Here is a 13,833-nt window from a genome sequence, read left to right on the forward strand (position 1 = left end):
ACCTTTAGCATAATCGTCTTATGTCCAGATGTCCGTCTGAAATGTAAATACGGAAAAGGCCAATCACAATTCAGTATGCAAATATATGCAGAAATGAAAAACAATCCCAATTCGATATGCAAATATGATTATAGAGAGGCATTTTAAATACGGATAGCAACTCAAAAATGACCATACTGTTTTACATTAATGTCACGTTTAACTTAATAACAAGCGTAACTATTTTATGACGAGCTGTTTGTCCTTTTTGAGCTAAACAGCACGAGCTGGTCCTCGTTTTTGAGTCAGCTTCTTCAGATACAATACCAAAAGCATCTATAAAACGCCAAATACTGTGGAAGAGAGAACAAAAAGCGAATCCGAATCCTCTAACCAGCGCTGTAATAATCATAATTTATTGATTTCAGAGCGAGTTTAATATTATAATAGTTTATTTGGATGTATAAAACAGCATTGAGTTTTGACATGGCAGATAAGCAAATACAACCGAAGATGAAGCTCCACTGGAATAGTAAATGCCAGAACTCAGCAGGACATAACATGTGGTATTTACTTGACATCTCTTACCTCAGTGCTTTCGTTTGGATAACACACACAAGAAAGTGAATTAAAGCTGGAGTGTGTGATTTTAATGGTTTAAATACTTTCTCCTCCCAGTTAAATACGCAGATACATACTTGTTACCTATTCATAAACTAAACCCGATTAAAGTAAAACTGCCTCAGCTGGCCCAACCAATGGCGTGCTTTTAGGGCGGGGCTAATTATCGTCTGACCAATGGCGTGAAGGGAGTGTGTCCAATCTCGTTCGGTGCCGCAGAAAATACACACCTCAGCGTCGTCTAACATTAAAACTATCATGGTGACACTAAATGCAAAAACATTCAACCAGAGGTTTTATTTTTTTTTTTTAAAAAAAAGAAAAAAAAGAAAGAAAAAAAAAAGAATCAGACAAGAAAATGGCACTAATCTTCGATGGAAAAAAACACCTGACCGGAAGCCCTGCTGGGTCCACGTTGAGAGAAGCTAGAACAGGACCAAATATACTTTACTGTTTCATAACACATATTTGAGAAAATGCAGATTTTTTTCCCCCAAAACATTATATCATAATCCTACTTGACTGTATCCGAAATAGGTTAAACAACAACAACAAAAAAGTCCCAGTTTGTGTACACACTCCAATTCTTACATACAAAGGCCTCATTGGAGAAAATGGACATTCATTGGGTCGGACCATCAGACTGAACTGAGAGAGAGAGAGAGAAGGAAATGCTGGTCGAGCTGCAGTGCAAAAATGTTGAAGACTTGTGGCATAACGGAATCATCCCTAGAGGATCCCAACTCGTTGTCCCACGCACTACAAACGCAAGGCTAAAATCAATATTTGCAGATGTGTTTGCCAAGCTTTAAACGACTGTGGCTGTTCTGAAACACTCAATTGCCATTTCGCCTTCTGCAAATCCATTTTCTACTCATAATTACATTGTAGTGTACTTGACAGGATACAGAAACCCTTTTTGGAGAAAGGCCAAAGATATTCTGCTTACTTGGTTACAAGGCTAGCTACAGATTTTATCCAAATGGATGCAGCGACAGAAAAGGGTGACTGATAACTTACACTTAAAAACCTCTCCCTCCTGTTCAAATGTGCAGGAATTTAGTGTTCCGTTATGTTTATATGGATTTATAGACAGCATTCTAATACATTAATATATAAAATATATAATCTAAAATAGCACTGACAGTTTTGCTTTTGGAGTCAAAATATAAAATGTTAAAAATACAAAACAGCCATATTTGACCGTTTTACTCTATCCTTAAAAGTGTCTTTAGTGTATACAAGTGTCTTATGAGAAAGTAAATTTGTGTTTGGAACAGAGTCACATGCCCTGTTCATGCCACCATCCGCCGTACTGGTTGGTTGCTTGTTCAGTCTCATTTCTTATTGACAAATTAATTTACACCGCTAAAATGAACATTCTGGAAGAAAAATGCATTTAAGTTGTAACAGTGCATTGTTTAAAGATAAACGGGAATCAGTATGTGCAATGTGGACGGCCATTTATCTGTGCCGAAAGCATAAACTCTGGCCTATTTGGGTCCACATACATCTAATTGTCATATGCATTGTTTTTTATACACTGACCCTGCACATGATTAGAGCCATACATGGCTGACTGCAAGGACAGAATTTAGTCGAAATGATTCTCAACTAAAGTTTCTGAAGACAGATTGAAATGCTCCATGAGGTTGCACCTGAGAAAAATCCCAACACTGAAAATAAATGACTTCGGGTTGTATTAAGTCAAGGCGGCATGAACGGGGCTTTATTCTCAACTCTAGATCATTCAGAAGTAACACTGTCAACGCTAGCTCCCTTACCAGTAACAACCACAGTCGCTGCAGCAAAGTTCAGGAAACCATAAAGGGTTTATAGAGCTGCTGTGCTCACTATGGCCTTCTACCATATATTAGCTCATCTCGATATCTCTATCTACTGTGATATCACCTAGACAGTGTTGAACGCAACAAGACCATATGAAAAGAACTCTTTACATACACTGATGAATCATATACACATAAAACGTGTGTTTTACAGGTATATTGGCTTCAGTGTTTTCATGCAGTTTTGTTTTGGATCCACCAGGAGCAGTCGGTGGAGTAAGATCGCAGTCCAGCCACACCTGAGAGCGCCAAAGCCAGGTGCAGAGAATGCAGTTCATCTGTCCTCTCTTGGCAATATAAGAAATATAAGACCGGGAGAACTGCTTTGTATGCCTTGAGATTCCTTTGTTTCTTTGGTCTCTGAGGATGAACCGTCTTTCTGAGCTGTTCCATGCCTTAAATAAAGGGGCCAAAGCCCTCTGTTAATCCATAAAGGAAGTCTCAGTGTGCAAAGGGGCCACTCTTAGACCGGCTGAGGACTGTTTACGAACAAATCCTATTGTGATTGGTCCAAGAGGATTGCCGTTCAACAGCCAGGCCTGGCCCACAGCGTCTCGTCATCATCATCTCAAAAATGTTCTGAACATCAGACGTTGAGTGTTAACTGCTGTTGGGTCCTCCATTTAGAAAGTAGGTTGTCATTTCTCCTTTGCCTTTGACTTTCACAACGCCTCTGCACTCCAGTGTGTAGTTATAAGAGCTGAGCACCTGGTAGAGGTCAGTTGTAACCTGATACAGAGAGAAATTAAGAGAACATGAGTATCTATATAGTGTTTTTACTTATCTAAACCCGAGACCACTAGTGAAAATGCTTCTGTATTTATTAATACTTTCAAATACAGATTTCAACTGCTCAATTCCTAGACTATTTTCACATTTATAAATTATTCCCAAGACATTATTAGAAAATGTTATAAACATCATTTATAAATGTGAAAAGTGGCTAATTTCTATTTTTCCACTCCTTTGCATATTATAAGTTAAATAACATGTTTAAGAAAATTTAAAAAACTAAATCTTTGACTCGTCTAATTCTGACAAATGCATTAAAGGGTGAACATATGATTTGAAAATACATTTTTTTAAATACATTTTATTAATAATTATTTTTTTCAACACAATATCATCAAATTGGGCAACATTAAGCATTTACTGCAAATAAGCACACTTTTCCCAAAAAATGATCATCATTGATATTATAAGCTATTTAAGTATAAAAACAGTCAACATTACATTTTTATTAATTATTTCTCATTATGTTTATTTTAAAAAAGCGTGGACTCAATCTTTTCTGGACAATCATTGAGACCTAGAATGCATCTCACCTGTATTCTCTCAGGTACCCCAGTGCTGTCCATGCGGCTGGCTACATTCACAGTATTCCCCCATATGTCATATTGCGGTTTACGAGCCCCTATGACACCAGCCACGACAGGACCTATATTGAGACCTTCAGTACAAGGTAATCTATGAGCTTTCATGGCAATATGATTTTATTTTGCAACAGTAAAATATACGGGTCATTTTATGAAAGTCTATCTCTGACAGAATGTTACATTTCTACAGAAAGCCTTTTTGCACGGGAATATTTCATAAAATTAATCGAATGAAAACTATATGCATAAGGCAGCTGATTGAAATGTAAGGGTGGCTAAGCCAAATTCTTACCAATCTTCATTTTGAAGTTATTGAAAGAGTGTTCATTGATGTACTTCATCTGGTCCATGAGGCGCATAGCGTAGTCGGCTAGAGCGCGAATGTGTGACCTTCCTGCTTTATCGTAAGTGGAGTCATTAAGCCCAGAGGCAGCCATGTAGGTGCTGCCAATGGTTTTGATCTTTTCTAGTTGACGAAACTGATCCTCACTAATGATCTGCATGAAAAGTGAAATAAGGTTATGGACTTCGTCTACAAATGTGAAGGTAAAAAAATTCTACATCTGTAAGAATACAATCAGGTTAGAAAGATGTGAAGATGAAGGTTTCACACACAGGTTAAAACTGAGACCAACTGCTACAAACATTTTTCAAATATTTAATGCAAGAGCTAAAACATAGTACAAATCTTTTAAAAAGTGCTGTTTTCCATTAATTTCTTAATAGACACTAATAAATAAAAACACATTAATAAACACTAATGCTGTCAAACGATTAATCATGATGAATCGCATCCAAAATTAAGGTTTTGCTTACATAATATATGTACATATGTACTGTGTATATTTATTATTATTATTATTATTATTATTATTATTTAAGAAAATATGTTAATATTAAATATATTTATATATAACACAATATAAGAATATAAATATATAAATGCATATACATGTAAATATTTTCTAAATATATATACTGTATATGTGTATTTATATATACATAAATATACACAGGACACACATCATGTAAACAAAAACCACTGCAATTAATATTGATTAATTACAGCACTAGAACACATTTATATATAGATTACTTTAAATTGATTGTTTTTATTATTTTTTTTTATTATTAACTTGCTTGATAGTATTTTCAACACCAGTTATAAATACAGTTAAAAAAAAAATGAAATGCTAGAACGTTAGCCAGCTGTACTGTACTGCGCTTAAAAGCAGATTAAAGCGTTGCAACAGTTATAAGGTTCGTCAGAAATCTCTGTACCTCATCAAAGTCAGCGATGATCTCGTTAAGTAGCCTCAAGCACTCCACACCTTCATTATTGGCCTCCAGTTCCACGTAGAACTCAGAGAAATTGCTAATAGAGGCAAACATGACAGCCACACACTCGCACGACTGATAATACAGCTCGTCATTACGACGCTCTCTCGCCAGAAAGTGTGCGGCCACATCTTTGGGCAAGATGTTGTGGAGAAGCCGGCGGTTATAAGCTTGAAGTTCTTCCATCTCCTCCTTCTCCTCTGTGGCCTGTGAATGTAACAAAAATAGAGGACGATGCTACAAATGACAGGAAGGTTGAGAAAACAACTTAAATGAATGCAGCAACACTGAAAGCCAAACTGTTTTAATTTTTTTTTCTTTTGCTCAGTAGAGTTGCATTTATTTGACCAAAAAGCAGTAAACAGTAATACTGTGCAATGCTATTATAATTTTAAATGAGTAATTTATCTACTTGAATATAGACATTTATTTGAGTACAAAGCTCAATTTTTTGTAGTCATTAATCCAATATCAATTTTCGAGTGATCCTTCATAAATCATTCTAATACGATTTAGTGCTGTTTGGTACAGTTATGCTGCTTTTTAACGATGTCTGTCACTTTTAAAAACTAACTAAAACATGCTAAATAAAAGTATTTTAAATAACGAATCTTACTGACCCCAAACTTTTGAACAGCTACGTAAGCTACAACAAAATGTTTTTGAAAGCAAGAGTCTGACAAACTGGTTTAACGGACAGCCATACATATTTAACAGCTCTTCACGAAATATCTACATTATTACAAAGACATGCACAGATAAACACACCTGTAACTTCCAGAGAAAGTCTAGTCTTGCTGTAGACTCCACCTGCTGCGCATGAAGGTAGAGAGCCAACACAAAAACTGTGATGACAACTGGAGTCATGATCTTCAGAGGAACCCGGGTGTCTCTCGCACAGCTGCAACATAGAGCATCAACAATTTTCACACCGTGTTTTAACAAACAGCATGATGATCTAAAGCGTTTAAATCAAATGAGGTACATGGTAATCTGTTAACATGATTAATAATCAAATCACAACAGTAATTCAGGCTACATGGTCACACAATTTGATTTAATCCTGTGATGCTTATAATTTTCATGGTCATGCAATGAAAACAACATGCACACCGGCATTTCTTTGAGATCAATCTCGATTTCACTGATTTTATCTTACCTTGTTCCATTAATATACTCTCTGTGAAAAAGAAAAGCAAATGTATCAGAGGGATAGGGCACAGCAGAATCTATCTTTAAGATAGACTCAGGAGAAAAGATAGGACAAATCAGCAAGTAAACACTCATCGGGATTCATATATACAGTGGTATGCTAAAGTTGACAGAATAACAATAATTTTATTCATGTAGAAAACTGATAATATGCCTACTTATTCTACTGTTCAAAAGTCTGCAGTCAGTATTTTTTTTGATACATTACATTTAAATAATTTCTTTTGGTCAAGGTTTTCACAAAAATATTAAGATGTAATGTTATACAATGTTGCTTTTTACTGTTTTAGATCAAACAAACCCCAAACCTTTAAATGTTAGTGTATATTACAGTGCATTCAGTCACAACTGTGATCTAGAAAAAATGCTAGGAAATATTTAACAGCCTCTTATGAACATGTTCCAACCATCCAAAATAAAAACACTGTGCTACTTGGCTAAAATCCAGATACTCACCTGGCATTGGCCATGACCAGCAGGTCTACGTTGTCAAAAAGGCTGACCTCGGGCACCTCCATGATAAGCACGTACAGGATCTCAATAAAGAGCATGAGGAAGAGTTTACCAATACTGCTGACCTGTAGGAACACTGAGCAGGCCAGTAAACTGAGCAGCACACACGAAGAGAAATACTGCAGAAAGAGAAAAACATCAGACATTAGTCTTTCACTCTCCCCTTATCTTATTCCATATATGATTTATCCAAAGCCAAGCATTTCAGTGCACTGGCTGAATTTACAGCTATGAAAAATAGAAGGAAAGGCCTATCGCTGCTGAAACATATCGACTTGGAACATGGTGCTATTAGCTGGTTCAACCTGGCCCAAATGAGTTAGTAGTTGCTCACTGAGCACTTAAAGTAATAGTTCACCAAAAAAATTCAGATTTTCTGAAAATGTACTCACACTCAGGCCATCCAATATGATGAGTTTGTTTATTCATCATAACGTGTGAAGTGAAAAGCTGCTTATTGTAATAAACAAATCCACCAAAAATACATTTTAACCTAATTCATAACTCTTCCCTCAGTGAAAAGAGTCCATTCCTCATTGTACATCAAAATCCAAACCATATGTTGTTAAGAACTTGGACTGTTTTCATTTGTACACAGTGCTTGATATGTGGCTAATCTCTTTTGATTCAGATGACTTTCTTACTGGAGAAAGCAATGTTATGGATAGGGGACGCTGATTTGTTAAACATGTTAATGTTGGAGAAGTGAACTTTCAGCACATTGTCACAAAACTGTACTGTTCTAAGAACAGTGCCGCACCTCTGGGAAATTGCAGGTGGGTGACGAGCTGTTGTAGAGGCTGTTCTGAGACCAGAGACTGTAGTTGAAGGAAGAGTTGCGGACATGGCAAGCATTTACATCACTGGGGCTGATGTTAAACTCCTGCCCTAAAAATGTCTTCAGGTCATCTGTACTGCAGGTGAACTAAGGGAGAGAAGAAAATCTTTTAATTAAATCGCTATCACTTAAGGCAATTATTAAAAAGCATCTGATTTCAATGTCACCAGCAACATGATTGCAAAAATAAGATGTGTTTTTTTGCAATTCTGTCTTTATTCCTGCAAGTCGTTAAATATTTTGAGACAGATTAAGTGTTAGTTGCATGGCTACATAGTTTATGTACCACTAAATGTATCAGTAGTGCATGAAATAACTAAGTATCAGAGACACCAAGGCGCAGAATCCTGAGGTTAAGACTTGTGAGACTCACAATGTTAATGAAAGCGGAGAGAAAAACCAGGACGATTGTAAAAACCCCCACCAGGGTGCTGTTGAGTCTGGACTGAACAATCCTTTTTGACAGAGTTTGCAGAGGCACAGGAAAAAACTGTCAAAAGAGAGAAACATAAACTGAGTTTCACAATATTAAACATAACTCTTAAACAGTGTCTGAGAAAGATTTAATGCTGTCACATGATGAAAAAAGAGAAGAATAACTGCTTGGAATACTTTGCCATCAGAAGCCTTTTTAAAAGCCATGGTTCTCCAAACTCAGTCCCTCATTAGATTTGTGAATGAGGGTGGACAGTGGAAGATGAGAAGGAATAAAGAAGCTGAGAGCACTGTATCAGGACGTGTCACTATCAACATTTGCTATGCTTCGGCGCATCTGGTAGTATGGTAGGGCACTTTCGATGGACGGGAGAGGAATGACTGGCACATAGAGTATTCGGGGTACAGCCTTTTAGTACCAAGCCAAATGAAGGCCTAGAAACAGATGGGCCGACACAGTGAGGAGGGATTTTGACCGGCTAGCATGAAAGAGAACGGTTGTAGAGGCCAGGCACCACTGGGTCAGTAGCGCCAGTAAGGTAAGGTAAGTAATATATATTTTACCATTTTCATATATACATATAACATTCATACACATATACAGTATACAGTATCTATAAAACACAAGATATAAATACCTTTTGGATCTTGTGAGCTTGCAGAGATTTTGCAGAAAAGGCTTTTATGAAAATACAGTTTTACGGGTCAGGAAGTTCAGAATCTAATTCCATAGCATCTCTAAGGAAAGACTTGCAATGGCCCCTGCTGCCCATGGAGCAACGGAGTGACAGTTCCACCCCAGTGTGCACAAATGAGCTGCCAGCGCTTTATTGTGTCTCTGGCTTTGCTCTGTGTGACTCATTGTCTCTAGAGACCTGCTCAAAGTTGCGCAGCTAAAAGCCCAATATCAATCAAACCCACTCAGGTTATTTTAGTGGAGAATTTGAAGGTTGATAAAGACTTGGATTTAGCGATGATGTGCCTGTAAGAGTGCTAGGAAACGGTCTGTGAAGGACACGTTAAGATGTATTGTTTTTTCTAGGGCCGAGGAGGGGTTTTTGTGTTTTCCTGCTGTTGTAGATGCCATGCTGCTCAAGGTTTGTCCTCTTTATACTATAAAAAATAATCACTCTCATTTCATAATATTGCACTAATATTATAAAGCCTAAATGTCATACAATACCAACAATTCACTCACCCCAAAACAAGAATAAATGGCTGAGATGAACATGACTGCCATCAGGAGGACGAGGCACAACATATAAAAGGCAACCATCAACCCAGAGCTACAGAGAAACAAAACAGGTGTAAAAAGGAAACAATGTGAATATAAAATAACTGTTATTTTAAACAATTATTATAATTCATAATTAACATAGGGTCTAAGGCAGAGGAAAGACCTGCTTCGGCTCTTTTGGCTGCTCAGGTACTAACTGTCTACACCTTTACAAAGTCAAAATGAATGTAAGCTTCTGTGTATGAAGGCTATGTGACATTCCCATTCAAAAGCAAACAAAACCTTCTCCAAGCTTCTTTGAATGGACCAGAAAACATTTGCTAGGATCAGGTAGTTAACCGAAGTGTACTTACTGCGGCACAATGATGATCTGAATGAAGCAGATGAATAAAAAGACGAGTGAGGCGCAGGCTACGTATGCTCCGAACCTGGCATCTACCTGTTTGGAGTACTGAGGGAAAAGGAGAAAAGAGGGAAAAGGAGAAAAGAAAAAAAAGAGTGGGGTTACAAATACAGTTCAAATATCATGTGAAAGCAAGCAGCGTTGTATGTGTTATTGTTTAATTCAGTTTGTACTGAAAAAACAGGGTTGGCAAGATTCATTTTAATTTTGTCAGTTCTTTGCAATAACTGGATGTTTTTTTTTTAATTTATTTTTATTTACAGATATTGCAAGCACAAAATTAATTTTAAACCTATTAAAAGGAATAGCACATCCAAAATTAAGACATTATTAAGATATATACAAATTAAGACCCACCATAGTCAGCAGGAGTAATTAATGCCATCATTTAAATTTTTGGGTGATCTATCTCTCTAAATATTTTATCCGAGTATAATTAGAATTTTTTTTATTAATGTTCGCCTGGAAATCAAAACTGCAGAATTTCCACAGTCATGGAAAACCTGAAAAATATTGACATTATCTGTCAGAAATTATTCTTATATGCCTATTTGGTTCTCTATGCTTCTTAACATTCATAGCAGTTGTGCTACTTAATATTTGAGATTTTTCAAAATTCCTTGATGCATTTCAAAATGAAAACCATTTGAAATGCATATCTTTGGTGACATCATTTACCTTTGTCAAATTTGATCAATGTAATGAATCGCTTCTAAATACAATTCAGCCCCCAAACTAATAAATGTCAAGCATATTTCTTCAAAGCATATGGAAGATGATTCTTTAACAAAGGCTACTAAAGATAATTGCCTCATTCGTGAGCTTAAAACAGACGTTCTGGGCACAGACAATGCAAACAACAAAAGCAACAATTATCTCCACTACATACTGAAAGCAAGTCTCCGAAAGAGCCATGTGAACAGTGCCAGACATATGAGGAACAACGTATAACAAGCTAAAAGTGGATGTAACTGCAGATGGAGGACGAGAACGCAAAATGCAGAGGCTAAGAAACCTTTGTTCCATTACCCTTTCATCACTATCTTTACTAAGAAACCTAGACTCTTATGTGTGACAAAAACGGCATCTTTTCTGGGAAAGTTTGGCATCTCTCTGAGGTGATGGAGGTCAGTGGTGACAAATGCTTTGAAGGTAACACCATAAAGTGACTTAAATCACAGTGCAGCATAAAGACGTCAGTCTCTGACTCATTCCAAACCTGAACCTTGAATTTCATCGCTTCTATTCATCCTAGCAGCATGCAACATCTTTGAGCTATGCCGAATATTTTTTTCTGTACAACAGTATTATAATGGACTTCTGATTAGCTCTCTGCCATTTTTTGCGATGCAACTGAAGGAACAATTTACCAGTTCCATTAACTAATGATCTGTTAAATTTTAAATCATGCAATTTACAACAAAATCCCTGTAAGGCTAGATAATGTCAGCTTGATGACGCACTTAAATCAGAAGAACTGGAAAATATACTTGTTTTTTTACAAATCATATGCTTTTAACTATATTTTTTCAACTTTTTTTTTAGTGGGCATCAATGGAAATAAAATAACTTTACAATTCTTTACAAGAAGCGTTCATATAGTGCATAACTTGCATAGACTGTGTGCATGTCATTTTTGGAGCTTGACACCAGTACCAATGATATTTATATTTTGAGTATTAATTTTAATGTTTTATTTAATTTTTTTTACATGCTTTTATCATTTTTCTTAGCCTTTTTTATCTCTATCTAGCTTTATTCTGTACACTTTCATTTCTGGTAATTTTAGCACACCATCTTATTTCAGTAAGTTGCTATTTTATTCTATTTCATATATTATTTCAACAGATTTTTTTTTCAATTTGCATTTGATTTACATCAGCTAGATCAAGTTGTTGTTTATATATTTTCATTGAAGCTGGTCACGAAAGCCATACCTTTTTCTCCAGGTCAGGTTCTCGGAAAGTCAGTAAAAATTTCTTGACGTGTTCGGACCGTAATCGGTCGATGCTTCGGGCGTCAATGGCACGGCCCAGAAACTCGTCCACCTCGTCCTCTGGGTTCAGGTTTTCTTGCGTGTTTCTGAAAATGAAATGTCTAGATAACAAGACGAGACACAATTTTTTCGACCTTTTTCCTCCCTTCTCATCCTTTAACTTACTTCTATAACTTAATACTGCAAAGCCAGACCACCAAAAAGCAGCATCACCATAATCAGTAAGACAGTTACTTAAGTTAAAAAACAGAAATCATCGGAGCTCAAAGCCTTGCAATCGTGTTCATGCAATTCAGTATCACACCAACAAAAATAAGTTCTGCATTTAAATTCAAATACAGAGAAATGTCACATTGGACATATAATGGATTAGTCTCTTAGTATAAGGTTTGATGATAAATTGCCTAAAGAAGCAAATTGGCTTGCATATCTGTATTCACACATTTAGATAAATGCTGACTAGTTATTAAAAGCACAGTGGTACATGCGCAAGTATCAAGTGACCCAGAAATCTAGGTTCTGATAGTTTTCAGCACCTCTAAAATAGTGATGGATATGCTCACACTACGCGCATGTGTTGATTTGACACCATTGACTATTGATATTTGACATTTAACCACATTTGAATAAATTTTGGTTTATTTTAAGTAGGTCTGCATTAAATCTGCGCCAGCAGCTCAGCCATTTTCTAACAACAAATGCATATCATTCACAAAGACTTTGCAGAAAAAGTCTGCAGTGCGTTTCATAATATTAATTTGAATTCATTGAAAGCTATAAATACACTTTTCAAAGGTTTGAGGTCAGTTGTACTAAATATCTGAAAGAGAAAAGAGATATCTGAAAGAGTTTTATTTAATGACAGTAAAGGAATTTATTACAAAATGTTTAAGTGGATGTTCAAGTGAATCTGAACTTTTCAAAAAATCCTGAAGGACAGCTAATGACAGCTGAAAATTCAGGTCTGTATACATTACATTTTAAAACATTTTAAAATATACAACAATTTACAATGTAACCGTTTTTCGCAAATAAATAATAGGCATCAGAAACGTCTTTCCAACATCTTGCTGACCCCATACATTTGAACGGCAGTTTAAAAAAAAAAGTTTAAAAAAAATAATTCAGTAATCTTTAAGATTAAAAAAAATTGGCATGCAGGGTGGAGGCATGAAGATGCGTTTCATATACTCACTTGTCTTTGGGATCCTCAAATCCCTGCAAAAAATATTTGGAAGAGAAAATGCATTATACATCAATGTAGAATGGCTGAAAATGTCTGCATTTGTACAATCAGCACAACAGTGACCTCTTCTGGAGGACCTCAAATAAAGTTCTGAAACTTCCCGATTAAAGAGACTTCTAAAGATATAAAAAATTATTCACACCACAAACTTTTTTTTTCTTGTTGGAGTAATAATAAAAACAAAAAAACAATGATTTATTTAACACCCTATCCCAAAACAAGCATAAATCTCTATTAAATTCATAAACTGTCAAAATGCAGATAACTGAACAGTGACAAATGCAGAATCCAAACAGAGAGAAAGGAAATACAAGAAATATACAAGAACAAAGACAATCATTCATGGAAAGACTTTACGATTTTTGAAAACAGAGGACTGCTGAAGAGACTGAGAATTTATTATTACTGCACTGATATACATGATGGCTGACATTGAGTATAAACAAGCTGAGACTTGACTCAGGCTTGATTTATGACCACAAGTTTTTTTTTGGCGGAATTTAAATTGAGATCCTACTAAGAACAGAAGTAAACAGAGCTGGCTGATGAGGCATTGATTTATCATGGTAGGAGGACATGGGAAACATGGAGAGGAAACTAAATAGGCTCATGTTTCACATGTGCTTCGGCGGTTAGTGTTTTGTCCATTCCTCAGTGGGTTGAAGTATAATTTTACACAAAAAATAGATACTGCCTACAAAGACATCTGGTCGGTTTACACAGGAAGCGCAAGTTTGATACATAGCACATACAAAAAAAACAACCATTGTAATTAATAGTATATATTAATTT

The 13,833-nt window shown here is 36.0% G+C and overlaps 1 protein-coding gene across 2 annotated transcripts in view; it reads right to left on the minus strand.

Annotated features, from left to right (window-relative positions):
* Nucleotides 1-413: 413 nt before the first annotated feature.
* Nucleotides 414-13,833, minus strand: part of adcy5 (adenylate cyclase 5) — a 65,802-nt gene continuing 52,382 nt past the window's right edge. The window contains exons 9-21 of one of the 2 annotated variants that reach the window (XM_043249266.1): nucleotides 12,991-13,013; nucleotides 11,737-11,896; nucleotides 9,750-9,847; nucleotides 9,358-9,445; nucleotides 8,098-8,214; nucleotides 7,647-7,811; nucleotides 6,830-7,005; nucleotides 6,321-6,341; nucleotides 5,930-6,062; nucleotides 5,105-5,368; nucleotides 4,116-4,320; nucleotides 3,773-3,897; nucleotides 414-3,176 (exon numbers count right to left, since the gene is read on the minus strand). In XM_043249266.1, the coding sequence (XP_043105201.1) occupies nucleotides 3,048-3,176; nucleotides 3,773-3,897; nucleotides 4,116-4,320; nucleotides 5,105-5,368; nucleotides 5,930-6,062; nucleotides 6,321-6,341; nucleotides 6,830-7,005; nucleotides 7,647-7,811; nucleotides 8,098-8,214; nucleotides 9,358-9,445; nucleotides 9,750-9,847; nucleotides 11,737-11,896; nucleotides 12,991-13,013 (1,704 nt within the window). In that variant the 3' untranslated portion in view covers nucleotides 414-3,047. The remainder of the gene's footprint in view (nucleotides 3,177-3,772; nucleotides 3,898-4,115; nucleotides 4,321-5,104; nucleotides 5,369-5,929; nucleotides 6,063-6,320; nucleotides 6,342-6,829; nucleotides 7,006-7,646; nucleotides 7,812-8,097; nucleotides 8,215-9,357; nucleotides 9,446-9,749; nucleotides 9,848-11,736; nucleotides 11,897-12,990; nucleotides 13,014-13,833) is intronic. The other variant, XM_043249267.1, reaches the window with a different exon arrangement.

Source organism: Puntigrus tetrazona, chromosome 9, assembly GCF_018831695.1.
Source record: "Puntigrus tetrazona isolate hp1 chromosome 9, ASM1883169v1, whole genome shotgun sequence".
NCBI classification, from domain to species: Eukaryota; Metazoa; Chordata; class Actinopteri; order Cypriniformes; family Cyprinidae; genus Puntigrus; species Puntigrus tetrazona.